The 13,338-nt window shown below is 48.2% G+C and overlaps 1 protein-coding gene across 2 annotated transcripts in view; it reads right to left on the bottom strand.

Moving 5' to 3' along the window:
• vps13a (vacuolar protein sorting 13 homolog A) overlaps nt 1–12,037 on the bottom strand; it is a 31,551-nt gene extending 19,514 nt beyond the window's left edge. For both annotated transcript variants that reach the window (XM_035536427.1, XM_035536428.1), the window contains exons 1-32: nt 11,839–12,037; nt 10,222–10,265; nt 10,074–10,116; nt 9,558–9,653; nt 9,340–9,441; nt 9,108–9,217; nt 8,962–9,021; nt 8,795–8,854; nt 8,187–8,267; nt 8,028–8,085; nt 7,805–7,932; nt 7,587–7,693; nt 7,210–7,381; nt 7,003–7,065; nt 6,721–6,853; nt 6,457–6,557; nt 5,988–6,130; nt 5,697–5,895; nt 5,423–5,537; nt 5,166–5,302; nt 4,894–5,026; nt 4,261–4,378; nt 3,938–4,082; nt 3,370–3,454; nt 2,962–3,137; nt 2,521–2,677; nt 2,267–2,346; nt 2,115–2,174; nt 1,513–1,720; nt 865–981; nt 686–789; nt 71–238 (exon numbers count right to left, since the gene is read on the bottom strand). In XM_035536427.1, coding sequence (XP_035392320.1) covers nt 71–238; nt 686–789; nt 865–981; nt 1,513–1,720; nt 2,115–2,174; nt 2,267–2,346; nt 2,521–2,677; nt 2,962–3,137; nt 3,370–3,454; nt 3,938–4,082; nt 4,261–4,378; nt 4,894–5,026; nt 5,166–5,302; nt 5,423–5,537; nt 5,697–5,895; nt 5,988–6,130; nt 6,457–6,557; nt 6,721–6,853; nt 7,003–7,065; nt 7,210–7,381; nt 7,587–7,693; nt 7,805–7,932; nt 8,028–8,085; nt 8,187–8,267; nt 8,795–8,854; nt 8,962–9,021; nt 9,108–9,217; nt 9,340–9,441; nt 9,558–9,653; nt 10,074–10,116; nt 10,222–10,265; nt 11,839–11,938 — 3,603 coding nt within the window. In that variant the 5' untranslated portion in view covers nt 11,939–12,037. The remainder of the gene's footprint in view (nt 1–70; nt 239–685; nt 790–864; nt 982–1,512; nt 1,721–2,114; nt 2,175–2,266; nt 2,347–2,520; nt 2,678–2,961; nt 3,138–3,369; nt 3,455–3,937; nt 4,083–4,260; nt 4,379–4,893; nt 5,027–5,165; nt 5,303–5,422; nt 5,538–5,696; nt 5,896–5,987; nt 6,131–6,456; nt 6,558–6,720; nt 6,854–7,002; nt 7,066–7,209; nt 7,382–7,586; nt 7,694–7,804; nt 7,933–8,027; nt 8,086–8,186; nt 8,268–8,794; nt 8,855–8,961; nt 9,022–9,107; nt 9,218–9,339; nt 9,442–9,557; nt 9,654–10,073; nt 10,117–10,221; nt 10,266–11,838) is intronic.
• Nucleotides 12,038–13,338: the final 1,301 nt, after the last annotated feature.

The raw sequence follows: 13,338 nt of genomic DNA, 5'->3' as shown, positions 1-13,338 counted from the left end.
AGACCTGTGTGCTGCGTTTCGATTGGCTCTGCCAACAAACGGACAGCTCTGTGGCGGACCGACCACTCACCAGGACAGAGGAGATGAACTTGTTGAGGAAGATCACTTGAATGCAGCCGACGGTCAGCCGGACACGCGTGTCCACGACCCGCATGTCCGTGTAGGCCTCGCCCTCTGTGGCGTCCACGTAGCTCACCATGCAGAAGTCGAACACCTCCTTACCTGCTATAGACACTGCCTGCACCATCCAGGCACTGAAGTCAGACATAGCCATGTACCCAAAACCCTTGAAAAACTTAATCAATTGTAAAAGAAAGGAAACACGCAGGCCCTCTAAAACGTCTTGACTCTAAATATAAGCTGTCAGTGACGACACACAGCTGTGTCACGGTATCATTATGCGACGGTTTGAATGCATCTTGGCTCCTTTTCCTAGGAAGTTGAACTGGTCTTTAGCAGTTGCTATGGTAACCAGTGAACGAGATTAGGGACCCTGGACAGTGCGAATGGCCCAGATGCTGAAGACTGAACTCCACCCATAGTTTGAAGATTTCTCTTTTTCATTTACGTGTCGCGTCGTGAATACCGCTGTGTGTCGTAACTGGGAGTTGTGGCGGTTGTGTCAGACCCGGCTGTAGAGTCCTTACACAGTTCTAGAGATTCTGGATCCCACTGAAGTCTCTACCTTTTTGTACAGAGCCTCTTGGTCACAGTCTAGAATGATGATGTTCTTCAGGTTAGCTGAGATCTCCACAGACTTCTTTTTCATCTGCACTTCAGACACCAGACCTAGAGAGAGACAAACCCTTTTTACTCTAGAGTCGTGTGTGTGTGTGTGTGAGAGAGTGAGAGAGAGAGAGAGACCTTCTATACTGATCTCAGAGATCCTGGCTTTCTCTCCTCTTATGAAGACCTTCAGACAGGAAAGATCTGCTCTGATGTGCAGATTCACAATGTCCTCAAACTTTGACTTCTTAGTAACTGCACAGACAGAACAAGGAGACATCAAATAAAAGGAAATAGATACACCGTTCAGCAGCGGGGCAGATGCACCGTTCAGCAGCCGGGCAGATGCACCGAGGCAGATACACCATTCAACAGCGGGGCAGATCCACCAGGGCAGATGCACCATTCAGCAGCGGGGCAGATCCACCAGGGCAGATCCACCATTCAGCAGCGGGGCAGATCCACCAGGGCAGATCCACCATTCAGCAGCGGGGCAGATCCACCAGGGCAGATCCACCATTCAGCAGCGGGGCAGATGGGACACATACAGCGTTGATATTCAACCCAGGTTTCAATTGGTGTTGCTATGCAAGCGAAAAAGAGGCTCTCTGTGAGGGACACAGTGGCCTCCACCAAATAAACAGTGATGTCCACTCCATAGGATACAGGAAAATGATGTTAGCGGAACGCTGTGGAGTCCCTGGGACCGTCAACATGCCACGGAAGCCCTGCTGATCCGGATAATAGTGAACGCTGCCGCGCCGCACGAACGAAGGGCACCACTACCGGGTCTCTTGGCGACAGCGGACGACTCCTTCTTTTCTTCCTCGGAGGCGTCTCTGTCTCCCCCGCCCTCGTCCTCGTCCTCCTGCGGCGCGGAGGACGGCGTGCCCGGTGCTGGCTTCGTGGGTGCAGGCAGGAGGCTGCTCAGGAAGTTCATGGAGTTGAGGAGGGCTTCCGTGTGCAGGTGAACGTCCAACGAGGAGAAATTCACCTGCAGCAGGACATACAGGTCAGTCAGCACAGAACAAAACACACAAATCAGTAACACATTTAAACTTAAAATTCATGAATAATAGAAGTGTTACAGTTGAAATGCAGTGTAATGGCTTTTCTATGAGTATGTGAACACATAAAAATGAATTTGTTCTCTAGGCTACTTTTGAAGCACTCCAGTCAGATTGGGTCCTGAGCCAATCACTACTCTGGCTCACGTTCCTAAACAAAAATGGCAGCTTCTCATTGGTGCTTTGGCGAACCTCAAGGAAAAAATGGAAGCCTCTCATTGGTGCTTGAGCCAACCTTCAGAAAAAAATGGAAGCCTCTCATTGGTGCTTGAGCCAACCTTCAGAAAAAAATGGAAGCCTCTCATTGGTGCTTGGACCTACCTTAACAAGCTGCTCTGTGTTTTTGTACACGGAACTGAAATCTGGCGCGTTCTTGTCCGCCTGGAGAAGAAGAAAATCCAAGATCAATAACACGCAAACTTCATGGGCATCTTCGGGCCCTCCAGGTCCACAACAACACTTCAAACACTCACTCTGATGTACTCCAAGGAGAGCAGATCGTCTTCTGTGTTGTCTAGCGTGGTGATGAGGTGAACCTTCTCATCCTCGCCGTCTATACGGACATACGCATGCACAAACACACACATTCACACACAAACGCAAGATGGTGTCTAAACAACGATCGCAATATATGATGGCTGCCAGTGCTTGTCGGGGTTGAGACAGGGCCACAGTCATACTTTGTGTGTGTGTTGGGGAATGGTGTGAGTAGGTGTGTCCTCCGTACCCATGTACTGTGAGCACTCCAGGCAGATCTCCCGCAGAAAGGTGTATGAGGTCATGTCAAAGGTGCGCAGGCTGAGCTGGGTGCCCAGACCCTCGATCTGAAGCAGCAGCACAGACTCCTCCCACTCGGCGGCCAGGTGACACAGCTGGATGGACAGCTGGCGCAGGACGGAAATGGGAGAAATCAGCACGGACGCCCGTTACCACCCGACTGGTCCTGCACTCGTCACTAGGCTTATTTCCACTGGAATGAAGCGCTAACTCAAACTGAAGTCGTTTCAGAGGTGGAAGCCTTTTGTCACGGAAAAGGCGGTAAACAAGACAAGCCTCATTATATCTGTAGTTCCACTCCTTCCTTTCAGGTTTCACCACTGCTTTTCTGCTTTGTCATCTTTTTTAGCCCTGTTGGGGCTCACGGTGATCAGGTTTGGTCTTTGCCCACCTTGCTAATCTCGAAGCTCATGAAGAACTCGGTCATGTTCTTCTTGGGATCCTGTTTTATCGCAGATCTTCTCTTTACGGAGGCACGCTGTTCCAGAGACCCAGAGCTGGCCTCGAAGAATGGGAGATCCTCGAGAGGAGAGCTGGGGGCGTCGTAGAAGAGCTCCTCCTCTGAGCCTGACGCCAGCACACACACACACACACACACACACACACACACGCGCGCACGCACACACGCACACACGCGCACACAAACACACACGCACACACGCGCACGCGCGCACACACGCGCACACGCACAAATCCGTTCAGCTAAACGTATGCAGCATGTGTGATTTTTAATATTAATATTAATATTATTTCAATATTAGCAGCTGACTCATACATTTTGTGCAAGTGTGCGTCTAACCTGAGTCGAATATCACTGAGGAGCGCAGGTCAGCCAAGGCAGGCTTTCTCGGAGTGAGCTGGGGAGTGTCTCTCTGTTTCACACTCTGTTTGTGAACACGTAGAACAGAGCATGTTTTAACACCAACACGAACAACTGTCTGTATTCTTTACATTCATTTAGAGCGCCAAACGAAAGAACTGCATAGGCATGTGACCTGGGAATACAAACACACACACACACATGCACACACACCTACACACACGCATGCACACACACACACACACACAGTAAGAATCAAGAACAAAACACTGTGACTTAACTAAACGTGTGTCTAAACCACGCATGCGTACACACACCTAAATAAACACACATACACAGACGTGAGAATGCTCACACACACACACCCATTTATAATGAAAGAATAGTGTGACTCAACTAAAGGTGTGTCTCAAGCACAAACACACACACAGACAGACCTGAGAATACTCACACCCACGCACACTCACACCCATTCATAGAGTAAGAATCAAGAAGAAACACTGTGACTAGATGTGTCTAAAGAGCGCACACACACACACACGCACACCTTGGGCGTAACCTGCTGTGCTGTGGTCCGAGGCGTGGGGCGACTCTCAGGAAGTGGAATGCTCTCAATCAGCTGGAGAACACCACGGACTTTGTCATCAGAGATGCGCAGAGACAGCAGAGGAAGCTCACCGGACATCTTAAACCTCAGAAGAAGAGCAGCTCAGCACCACGTTACCACACACCGCGCATCAGCACCACGTTACCACACACGCGCGCATCAGCACGTTACCACACACGCGCGCATCAGCACCACGTTAACACACTGGTCCACACACACGCGCACGCACACACACACACACACACACACACACACACACTAACTTCGGCATTCGGGAGTCAGTGACCACCATGGCTCTGCTGAACACCATCTTCAGATCCATCGGCTCCAGGATGTGCAGGGCAGACTCCCTCTGCCTCCGAGCCTTCCTCCAGTTCCCATCTAAAAGAGGGCACAGGTGATAGGTGTGTGTGTGTGTGTGTGTGTGTGTGTGTGAGAAAGAGTGTGTGTGAGAATGTGTGTGTGTGTGTGTGAGAGAGAGAGAGAGAGAGAGAGAGAGAGAGAGAGAGAGAGAGAGAGAGAGAGAGAGTGTGTGTGTGCGCGCGCGAGTGAGAGAGAGACATATTGTGTAATCATAAAAGCACTGACAGGTGGCGTGAGTAACGAGGATTATTTCATTACAGTGGTGTCTGTATATTATTGCGTAAATTAGTCAGCTGTTTAACGGTCAGTTGTTGAAGCTGTTGTGTCGCAAGCAGGAAAAACAGGCAATAGAACCATGGAGCAATGGAAGATGCTGGCCTGCTTTGATAAATCAGGCGTTGCACTGTGTGTGTCACGATAAGATGGCACCAGGCAGAGGCAGTGTGGCACTGTGGTTAACAACATTCTGCAGGGAAACCTTGGGTTCTGTGTGTGTGTGTGTGTGTGTGTGTGTCTGTGTGTGTGTGTTGTACCTGGTTTGGTGTATAGGAACTGCAGACTGCTCAGCTGTATATCAAAGCTGTCATACGCACGAGACATAATATCCTCTATGGTGCTGCTTCCTGCTGAGAGCTGGGGTAAATTAGCTCTGCTCTGACTGGACACCTACACACACGCACACGCACACGCACACGCACAGGGTAGTAAAGACTCCAAGTCCTGTGGTTCACAGGAGTGCCTGCTTATTTACTGTTAGCTGGTCTTGAGGCCCAGTGTGCAGTGAAAGGCCCTGGGTCAGCCTCACCTGAAAGTTGCCCAGATCCAGAATAATGAGGCTGTGCTGGGGCACATAGAAGCCCATCTGGGGCACGATCACATATGAAGCCATCAGGTTGATCTTCAGATCCAGGACCTTCTGTGTCTCAATGATGTACATGAGTCCTGCAGTAGGCACACATACGGTATGCAAATGTTTAGCTTTCTAAAGGAATCCTGTGGGCTGCTGGCCAACACATACAGACACACAGACACACACACACACAGACACACAGACACACACACCTGTCGATGTTCTGTCTCTGAACTGCTCCAGCTTCACACGCGTGGCGTTGGTGAGCTCATCCAGTTGCAGGTCGTTGGGGGGCATGAAGAAAGCAGACAGGCTGTTGACGGTCATCTGCAGAAGCCAGAGCCGTGATGAGAAGATCTCACCGACGATCCTGGGTACTTCCTACACCCTGGGTCAAGGTTTAGGCTCTAACGCATTCTGTGTTTCTATCTGCCTCTCACACCCATGCCCACCCACCTCCACACCCACCCACCCACACCCGCTCACAGCATCGTAGATGATCTCCAGCGGTTGCGACTCGGCGTGCAGCCTCTGGTCTGCCGCGGCGTCCAGGGGGTTGGTCTCGAACATGAGCGTGAGCAGGGGCTTGTTCTCCTCCACCACGCGGCGAGAGGAGAGCAGCGTCGGCGCCACCTGGCTGCGGGGCAGACCCGTCACCTCAAACGACGACAGCTGCGCCGTGATCCTGAACACGGACAGAGGAGGAGGTCAAAGCAAGGAAGGACACCATAAAGCACTGCTTATGGCAAGAAGAGACGAGAAGAGAAGACAGGATACTTGATGGCCTGGGCGGAGGGTCTCTGGGTCAGTGTGGCACTCAGGTCCAGCACAGACAGCTGGATGATCTCAGGCTTCTCTTTGCTCTCTTTGATGGAGACAGACATGCTCACCAACTTGAAACGGATCTTCATGTCCTCAAACTGCCAAACAGAACATGTCACCTTTAGTGTGCACGGTGTTGCTGAACAGCGTTATCACCACTGGGCTAAGTATGTGTAAGAGGGGTCATTTTGTAGTCTAACAACAGAATACTGATTTATTCCGTCATTTTAGCAAGCAAGTTGCTAAATTATGAAAATAGTTGCTATGCTGTTAGTAAAAAAAAACAAAAAACCTTTTACCTAATATAAAAGTTAAATGCAGTACAAATATTGGAAACCACAGAACATTGTTAGCACACAGGCTTTGACTGTTAGCAGTGGCTATGCTAATATCGCAACAGGTTGGACGGAGGGTGGATGCATACGCTCTTTGGCAGGTTAGGATTGACAGCCGTCTCACTGTATCCAATGGCAGTGTAGAGCTTGGTCTTCTCTGCCGGGGTCATCAGCGTATCAAAACCTGAGGCTACAATCCCATTAAACATTTAGCTGCAACATTACACAAGTCTGAAATTCACGGCTAAACCGCGATAAAAAAACCTCTCAAAGTCAGGCAGAATTTCAGTACAGTTTACGTGAAATTAATCTGAATTACAATTTAGCCTGAGTGCAGCATTTTGGTTAAGTACCTCCGGGTTTGTTCTCCTTGGCCTGTGTGCTGCTGTCTCCAGACCAGTTCCACATCCAGCCAAACCAGCCCTGCGCCTGGTCCTCCTCCGCCTTCACGCCCGGCCGGTAGATCCGTAACCCTGCTTTAGAAGCCTGTGCAGCCACAGATACGCCGTTACCACCGAGAGCACTCAGTAACAAGAGGTACAAGGCTGCGAGAGTCCTAACTGGTCGTTCTGTGGTGTGTTGGGGAATTGTACAAGGTCAGTCTGAAAGGGCATGCATGTGTGTGCGCGCGTCACCTCCATCTCGGATTGCTGTCTTGCCAGCGTGATGTTGAAAATATCCAGAACTTTCTCCGTCTCCTATAAATGAAACGTACGGAAGCACGACAGAGAAGTGCTAAGAAGCTTGTGCCAGAAAGAGAGGAACAGGAAAAGATCTAAAATAATCACACCATGCAGACACACTGTTCGACAAGCCTATACAAAGCGCATTTCCGTTCCCACCTCCAGTTTCTTCAGCAGACCTTCTGCAGGCTTCTTGCTGGTGATCTTGGTCTTATACAGCTCTCTGTACTGCTTCACCTGTTGCCGGTGGCGACGGATGTGTTGCCAGGACCACATGTGCAGGCGGGGTTTGATGTTCACCTCCAGGATCCCCGTGATGACGTACCTCCACCTGGTAGGAACACACACACACACACACACACACACACACACACACACAGACACACACCAAGGGTATTCCAGGTATGCAGTCACAGCAGAGAAACCAGCCATTTTTTAAACAAAGAAGAGAAGCTAACCAAACTCTTAAGGCAGGAAAACTGTAGTGCAGCGAAAGAACATAGAGGAGGGGAACGCAGAAACGCGAGAGCTCTTACCAGTGGTACGCGTTGGTGTGGACCGGCACCTCTGGGCGATACTTCCTGTACGGAAGATTACGTGACATCATATCCACGGAGCCAAGCAGCTCCAGAATGCTGACGTACTGCAGGGGACAACATGTGCTGGATTCTAGTCACACCAGCATCTTTCAAGTAAAGCGAACTACATAAAAACGGGCGTAGGTTGCGCTGGCTCTTTGTGCCTCCCTACCCACCTGTGGTCTGCTAAGCTCCACTGCCACCTCAGGCAGGTGGACCACCAGATCCACCTTCGGCGAGGAGAAGTCCACATCCGAGCGAGGGTTCATGCGCAGCTTGGCGTTGGCGGAGATCGGACGGAAAACTGGCGACGCGGCACAGCGAGAAGTGGGGTTGGCGTGACGTGGCCGTCGTTAGGTGAGGAAGGATCAAACAAATCACAAAACTAAAAGCACTCACTGAAATGATAGTCACGAGGGATGGAGCTCTGCAGGGCCACGTTCTGCTGGAGAAATCTCTACGACGGCATTAAACGGAGCGGGAAAAAAAAAATTTCATCGGGATTAACAAGAATTATTTTGGTTGGGTTACTGGAGCTTACGAGCACTGATCTCTTACCAGAGCCTCTGGAGCAGTGTGATTGGAGTACAGCTCGGAGTTCACGTTCCAGTACGCAAACAGATTGTCCAGACGGACGAGCTGCACGGAGCGTAAAACAGTTCAAGCACCGTTAGTGCCCACGTCACAACTACCCCAGAGCAAAATTAATAACACGCAGTACTTCAGTCGAAGAGAACAACCTCACTAAGGTTTAAAACAAAAGGCAGCAGGTGAAAACTAGATTTTTCTTTATCTGAGAGTAAGTGAGCAGCGATTAAACAGACAGTGGCAGCGAATGCTGTGGGGTGGAGTCCACAGGTGATAGGGGCAGCATTACGGGCAGGAGTGCTGTGGGGGGGGGCGGGGTCCACCCTGAGGCAGGCTTCTCATTATAGCGGCACGTATCTGACTATACTCCGCTGTCTTTCTCCAGTCAAGATCTGCGGCCTGCACTTTGCTTCGCCTTTTTGTCTATGGCGTCATTTCCTGTTAAGAGTCTTTGTATTTCGATTTCCGCCAGACTGAAGCCTTTTCTCTGTAACCCCAGTTTAGAGTAACACACTCCCTCTACCACCACTGTCGAGCCCGAGTGTGTGACCGAACCTCTAACAGCCAAAGGTTTTTACCTTGAAAAATAGCTTGGACTTCTCGTCCAGCAGACAGGGTTTCCAGTTGGCATCCGCAGTCTGTGTGGGCACAATAGCCATACATGTATGAGACCGCGCTCCCCAAACACAAAGCCCTCAGACACACACATAGATAGATTCATCTGACTTGGGGAAATCCGCTTTACCTGAAGACTGAGGTTTTGTAGGGACACTCCAAATGAGAGAGGAGAGTTTGGATTGGTGACCTGTGTGCAAAATATTCACAGTGTGTTGAAAGGTTCGCTTTAAATGGTGTAGTTCTTATTGTAGTAAGACAGAGCTGCTCACTCACATCATCCTCGTAGCGGACGTGAATGTTGGAGATTTTCACTTGAAGGTTTTTGATCACCTGTGTGACCAGTTTCTCCACAAATGTGTCCTGCTTTTCAGTCTTTGGATTCTCTGTGCAAACACATCAACACGCATTTGTGCTGTTCTGAGCTGTGCTGTGCCTTTTTTTGGTGTGAGGAGCACAGAGGGGAGCTCTGTGGTGTGGGGAGGACAGCTCTGGTGTTCTTTCTAACCTCGTTCAGCTGCTTTCTGCTTGGTCTCCTCGATCCTCTGAAGCTCCCTCTGTCGAGCCTCCTGTAACTGTTTCTCCTCCTTCTCTGCATCATACTTGATACCTGACACACACGCACAAACACACATGCGTGCACACATGCGTTAACATAATAACATTACAACAAAATGGGGACTGTGTTACCCCCATGAACGGGGGGGACTAACTGACAGGTCTTACTGGCAGTAGGAACTATGAGGAGGTAGACGTCATCCAGGGTGGCCTCCACCGACTGCGTGTACAGGTTCTTCCAGGGAATCTTCAGTTCAAGTCGGCCTAAAGGACACAAACGTCATAATAATCACAAAACACACTCGCAACTGGCCTGTGTCCATTCCGTAAGCAGGTTATAACATTTAGCACATCCAGAACCACGGCACTGTACTCCCCCCCGATACCTGATTATTCACAAACCACTGTCAGTCATTCAAACCCCTTTCCAGAAGATTTGAACAGATTAATACTGAGATAAAATCAAACAACCAACTGTGAAACTTTATTTCTAAACTGAGGGTCTAAAAAAACTATTAAAGCAGATTTACTAATTTGCAAATTGCTTGTAATCGTTTAAATATCATAACATATAGAAACACCGACAAAGAAGTACAAGGAACTATACCTAGTGCAAGCAGAGGTAGTGAAACATGTCTATAAAATAAGTGTATCTGAAATAAGTGTGTGTTTGGACCAACTTACCTATATGGCCTGCTCTGACCTTGAAAGGAATGTCCAGTTGACTCTGATGGCACAAGAGAGGTCAAACTGAGCATTTATTTAGATTTAAAAGGGTCAGTATTGATGCAGCTACACAAACAGTGTGCAGCTTTAAACACGTGAAACTTACCAAAGCATTTTCCTTTATTTCAAGATTTCGCAGTATTGCGTCACCTACAGTGAGATAAAAAAATGGTCTTCACTGCAAAGCTGGGGACGGGCGGTACGACACTAAACAGTCATCAGTCATCATGAGCACAATGTCAAATTAGGCCTAGTCATTTCTGGGTTCTTTAAAACAGATGTCTTCAGTCCAGAACCTCCTGCCAGGTGTTCCAGCGCTTCAGAGCCTGAACGGGAACCATCCAGCTACTAATGACCAGGCGAGGCATGTTAGGAGGTGGAAAGCAGTAGGTCAGACCTGGGTCTCCTGTTAAGATCATCTTAAATGAGAGAGAGTGTTCAGTGTAATACTCGCTCTTGCATATAAAGATGATCTCTGTTTCACAACGCTTCTGGGGAAATCCGACCCTCACCGAGAGCCTCTCTCTTAAAGCGCAGACTTAAAATATTCCACTCTGATAATGTGCAAATCAGCTCCACCTTATCCACCAAGCACACTAACTTCCCATTACAGCAAGGACCTTCTCCGTTGTTAATAAGTGTTTATGACAGAGTTGGATAATCAAACCTGTTCAAATCACACGCACTAGGTCACTACACTTACTCTACACTTACACTACAAATGTGTACTAGACCTCAGCCGATGTGCCTTTCAAATCGCAAACTGACCTCTGGACCCACAAACAGACGTAATTTGCAAACTAAACAAATTAAGAATGAAGAAAAGGTCTGTCTAACGTGAGCTGAGACTCCACGGATGCAGCGGTTGGAGTTAACCAACCGCTCTCTCGCTGAGCCGACGACAGGCGGCAACTATGTGAATGTGGGATTGTAGAGAAACATCAGCTCCCACTACTCTCAGATCAAGGTCACTTCTGTGTGGGGATTTACTGGAACACCACAGAAAGTGTCACTTAACTCACTGTAGCAGGTATAGATTTATAGGCTTTACAGGGGCCTGGCTGAGCGTGAGCGACCTAGACATTTCAGCCTTCGGCAACAAACCAGACTGCCTGTCTCCTCAAAGCACCTCAGCTGTCTGACTGACTCACGGGACTGACAGGTTACTCGGGTCTTCCCCTGACGTCTTTAGGACATGAGCGTCTTGACGAATAGAGCTTGTCTATACTGCAGAGACACAGTTCAACTTCTCATGACACACCGACACCCTGGCTATGCAAGCTGTCTCACCTCTCACCTTACCCGCTCGTCTTTGGCCAAAGTAAGAGCCGAAACGCGAAAGCCACAGCTTTCCGACACCTGGAAACAGGGTTAGGGTGGCAGGCATGGCTGGGACTAAAGACGGGGGCTTGTTACCACGCTCACCATTCTGGCAGCCTCAAAACACAACGTGGGGCAGCTAGCCAGCCAAGACCAACGACGACCATGTGAATACAGCAGAAAACACCTGCTTTTATAGACACATTGCCCCTACAACTACAGCTTCTCTCGTTAAATCCTGAGCACAACATAAGCACTAGCTTAGCTAGCTAACTAACGGGAGGGGGGGGGGGGGGGTAACTTAACTAGGCAGCTGTGTGTTATTTTTGAGCAAACCCAAGCGCCTTTGGGCGTCTGTGCTAGGAGACGTGCTAACGTTAGCCGTCAAGGACGAACACTTTACCTCCCCATATGCCCAGATTGAGTTGGGAGCTGTCGAGGTTCACGACGTAGTCGCCAAGAAACCTGTTCAAGACGTCCACCACCAGCGACTCGAACACCATGTTTACGCCGTGGTCATACACAGATCACCATGAGTGGACGAGTCAGGCTGGCGAGCCCAGTTTCCTGAAATAAACATTGCTGGCGCTGTCCTGGGAGGGACTGCGTGGCTGACTAACCGGACCCGGCACAAGAGCGACCTCTAGAGGCCACGCGTGGGTAATGGCCTCTACAGGATCCAGGATGTAGTTCAGTGTCTATCACTGTTCAAGGCCGAAATCATTGCTGTTACTAACACATAGGACAAACTAACTAACAGCCTTACATTAATAACCAACACTAATAACTACCTGTGATATCTGTGTGGAGAATTCAGGAATTAGACTGTGATATTTTTAAGTAATTACCACCACCACAACCAGACCTCAAGGGAGATAAGCCTCAACCAATGGTGAATTGAACTCGCTGTCTTCAAATGCAGACTGAAACTCTCCTCTCCAAAACGCCCGTGAACACACGTCTCTAACCTTGCATTTATAAAATCTTGCATTTCATCCTGAGCTTAACAACACTAAGAGTAATAAACTTGTACTGTGTCTATTCTCCTGCACCGACTCCCATAAAGGCAAGTTCTGCCGAAACGAAAAGGCACTTCTGTAAGACACTCGGGATAAGAGCACATGCCAAATGCTGTAAATGTAAATATAACATAAACAGTCTGCTTTTACGTGTTTATGTGTCACTGTTCAATATTTACAATATTTGGTTGTGACATGTAGACCAAATGACTAGTTTACTCCTCCAATAATAAGCTAAATGATACAAATTATCCTTTAAAGATTTGCCAATAGTCAAGACAAAGCAGATTTATTTGTATAGCACTTTTCATACACAGCGGCAGTTCAAAATGCTTCTCATAAGATTTAGAAGCAGAATAAAGTTCATTACAACCCCAAATCTATCACTTCTGAAATGTATTTGCAAAAAAACAACAACAAAAAAGCACAAATGCAATTTATTAAAATAAAGTTAAAATCAGATCATGTTAATTTAAATATATAAAATTAAAGACTAAAGAGATAAAGCATGATTTAAAATAAATAAGACAGTAGTGCTTAAAAAGTGTATTGCTATTGGATCTGAAGTATGAGAATTTAACCTGAGCCCAAAGCCTGCCCAAAGGAGTTCGTTTTTAGGTTTGATTTTAAAACATTTAGTGTCGGGGCACTCCTGATATCTTCTGACAGCTGGTTCAATTTCAAAAAACAGTTAAACGCTGCCGCCCCATGTGTACTGTTTACTTTAGGCAGGACTGACTAGTTCCTAAAGATCTGGAGATTCTGCATCAGATAGACACGTTAATCCTACATCATTAAGTGATTTATAGACCAGTAATAATACGTTAAATTCAACTCTGTAGTATACTGGTAACCAGTGTAAGGAGTTAGCAACAGGTTTGGTA

This window comes from Electrophorus electricus, chromosome 18, assembly GCF_013358815.1.
Source record: "Electrophorus electricus isolate fEleEle1 chromosome 18, fEleEle1.pri, whole genome shotgun sequence".
In the NCBI taxonomy this organism is placed as follows: domain Eukaryota; kingdom Metazoa; phylum Chordata; class Actinopteri; order Gymnotiformes; family Gymnotidae; genus Electrophorus; species Electrophorus electricus.
This window is presented reverse-complemented; position numbering and strand designations above follow the sequence as displayed.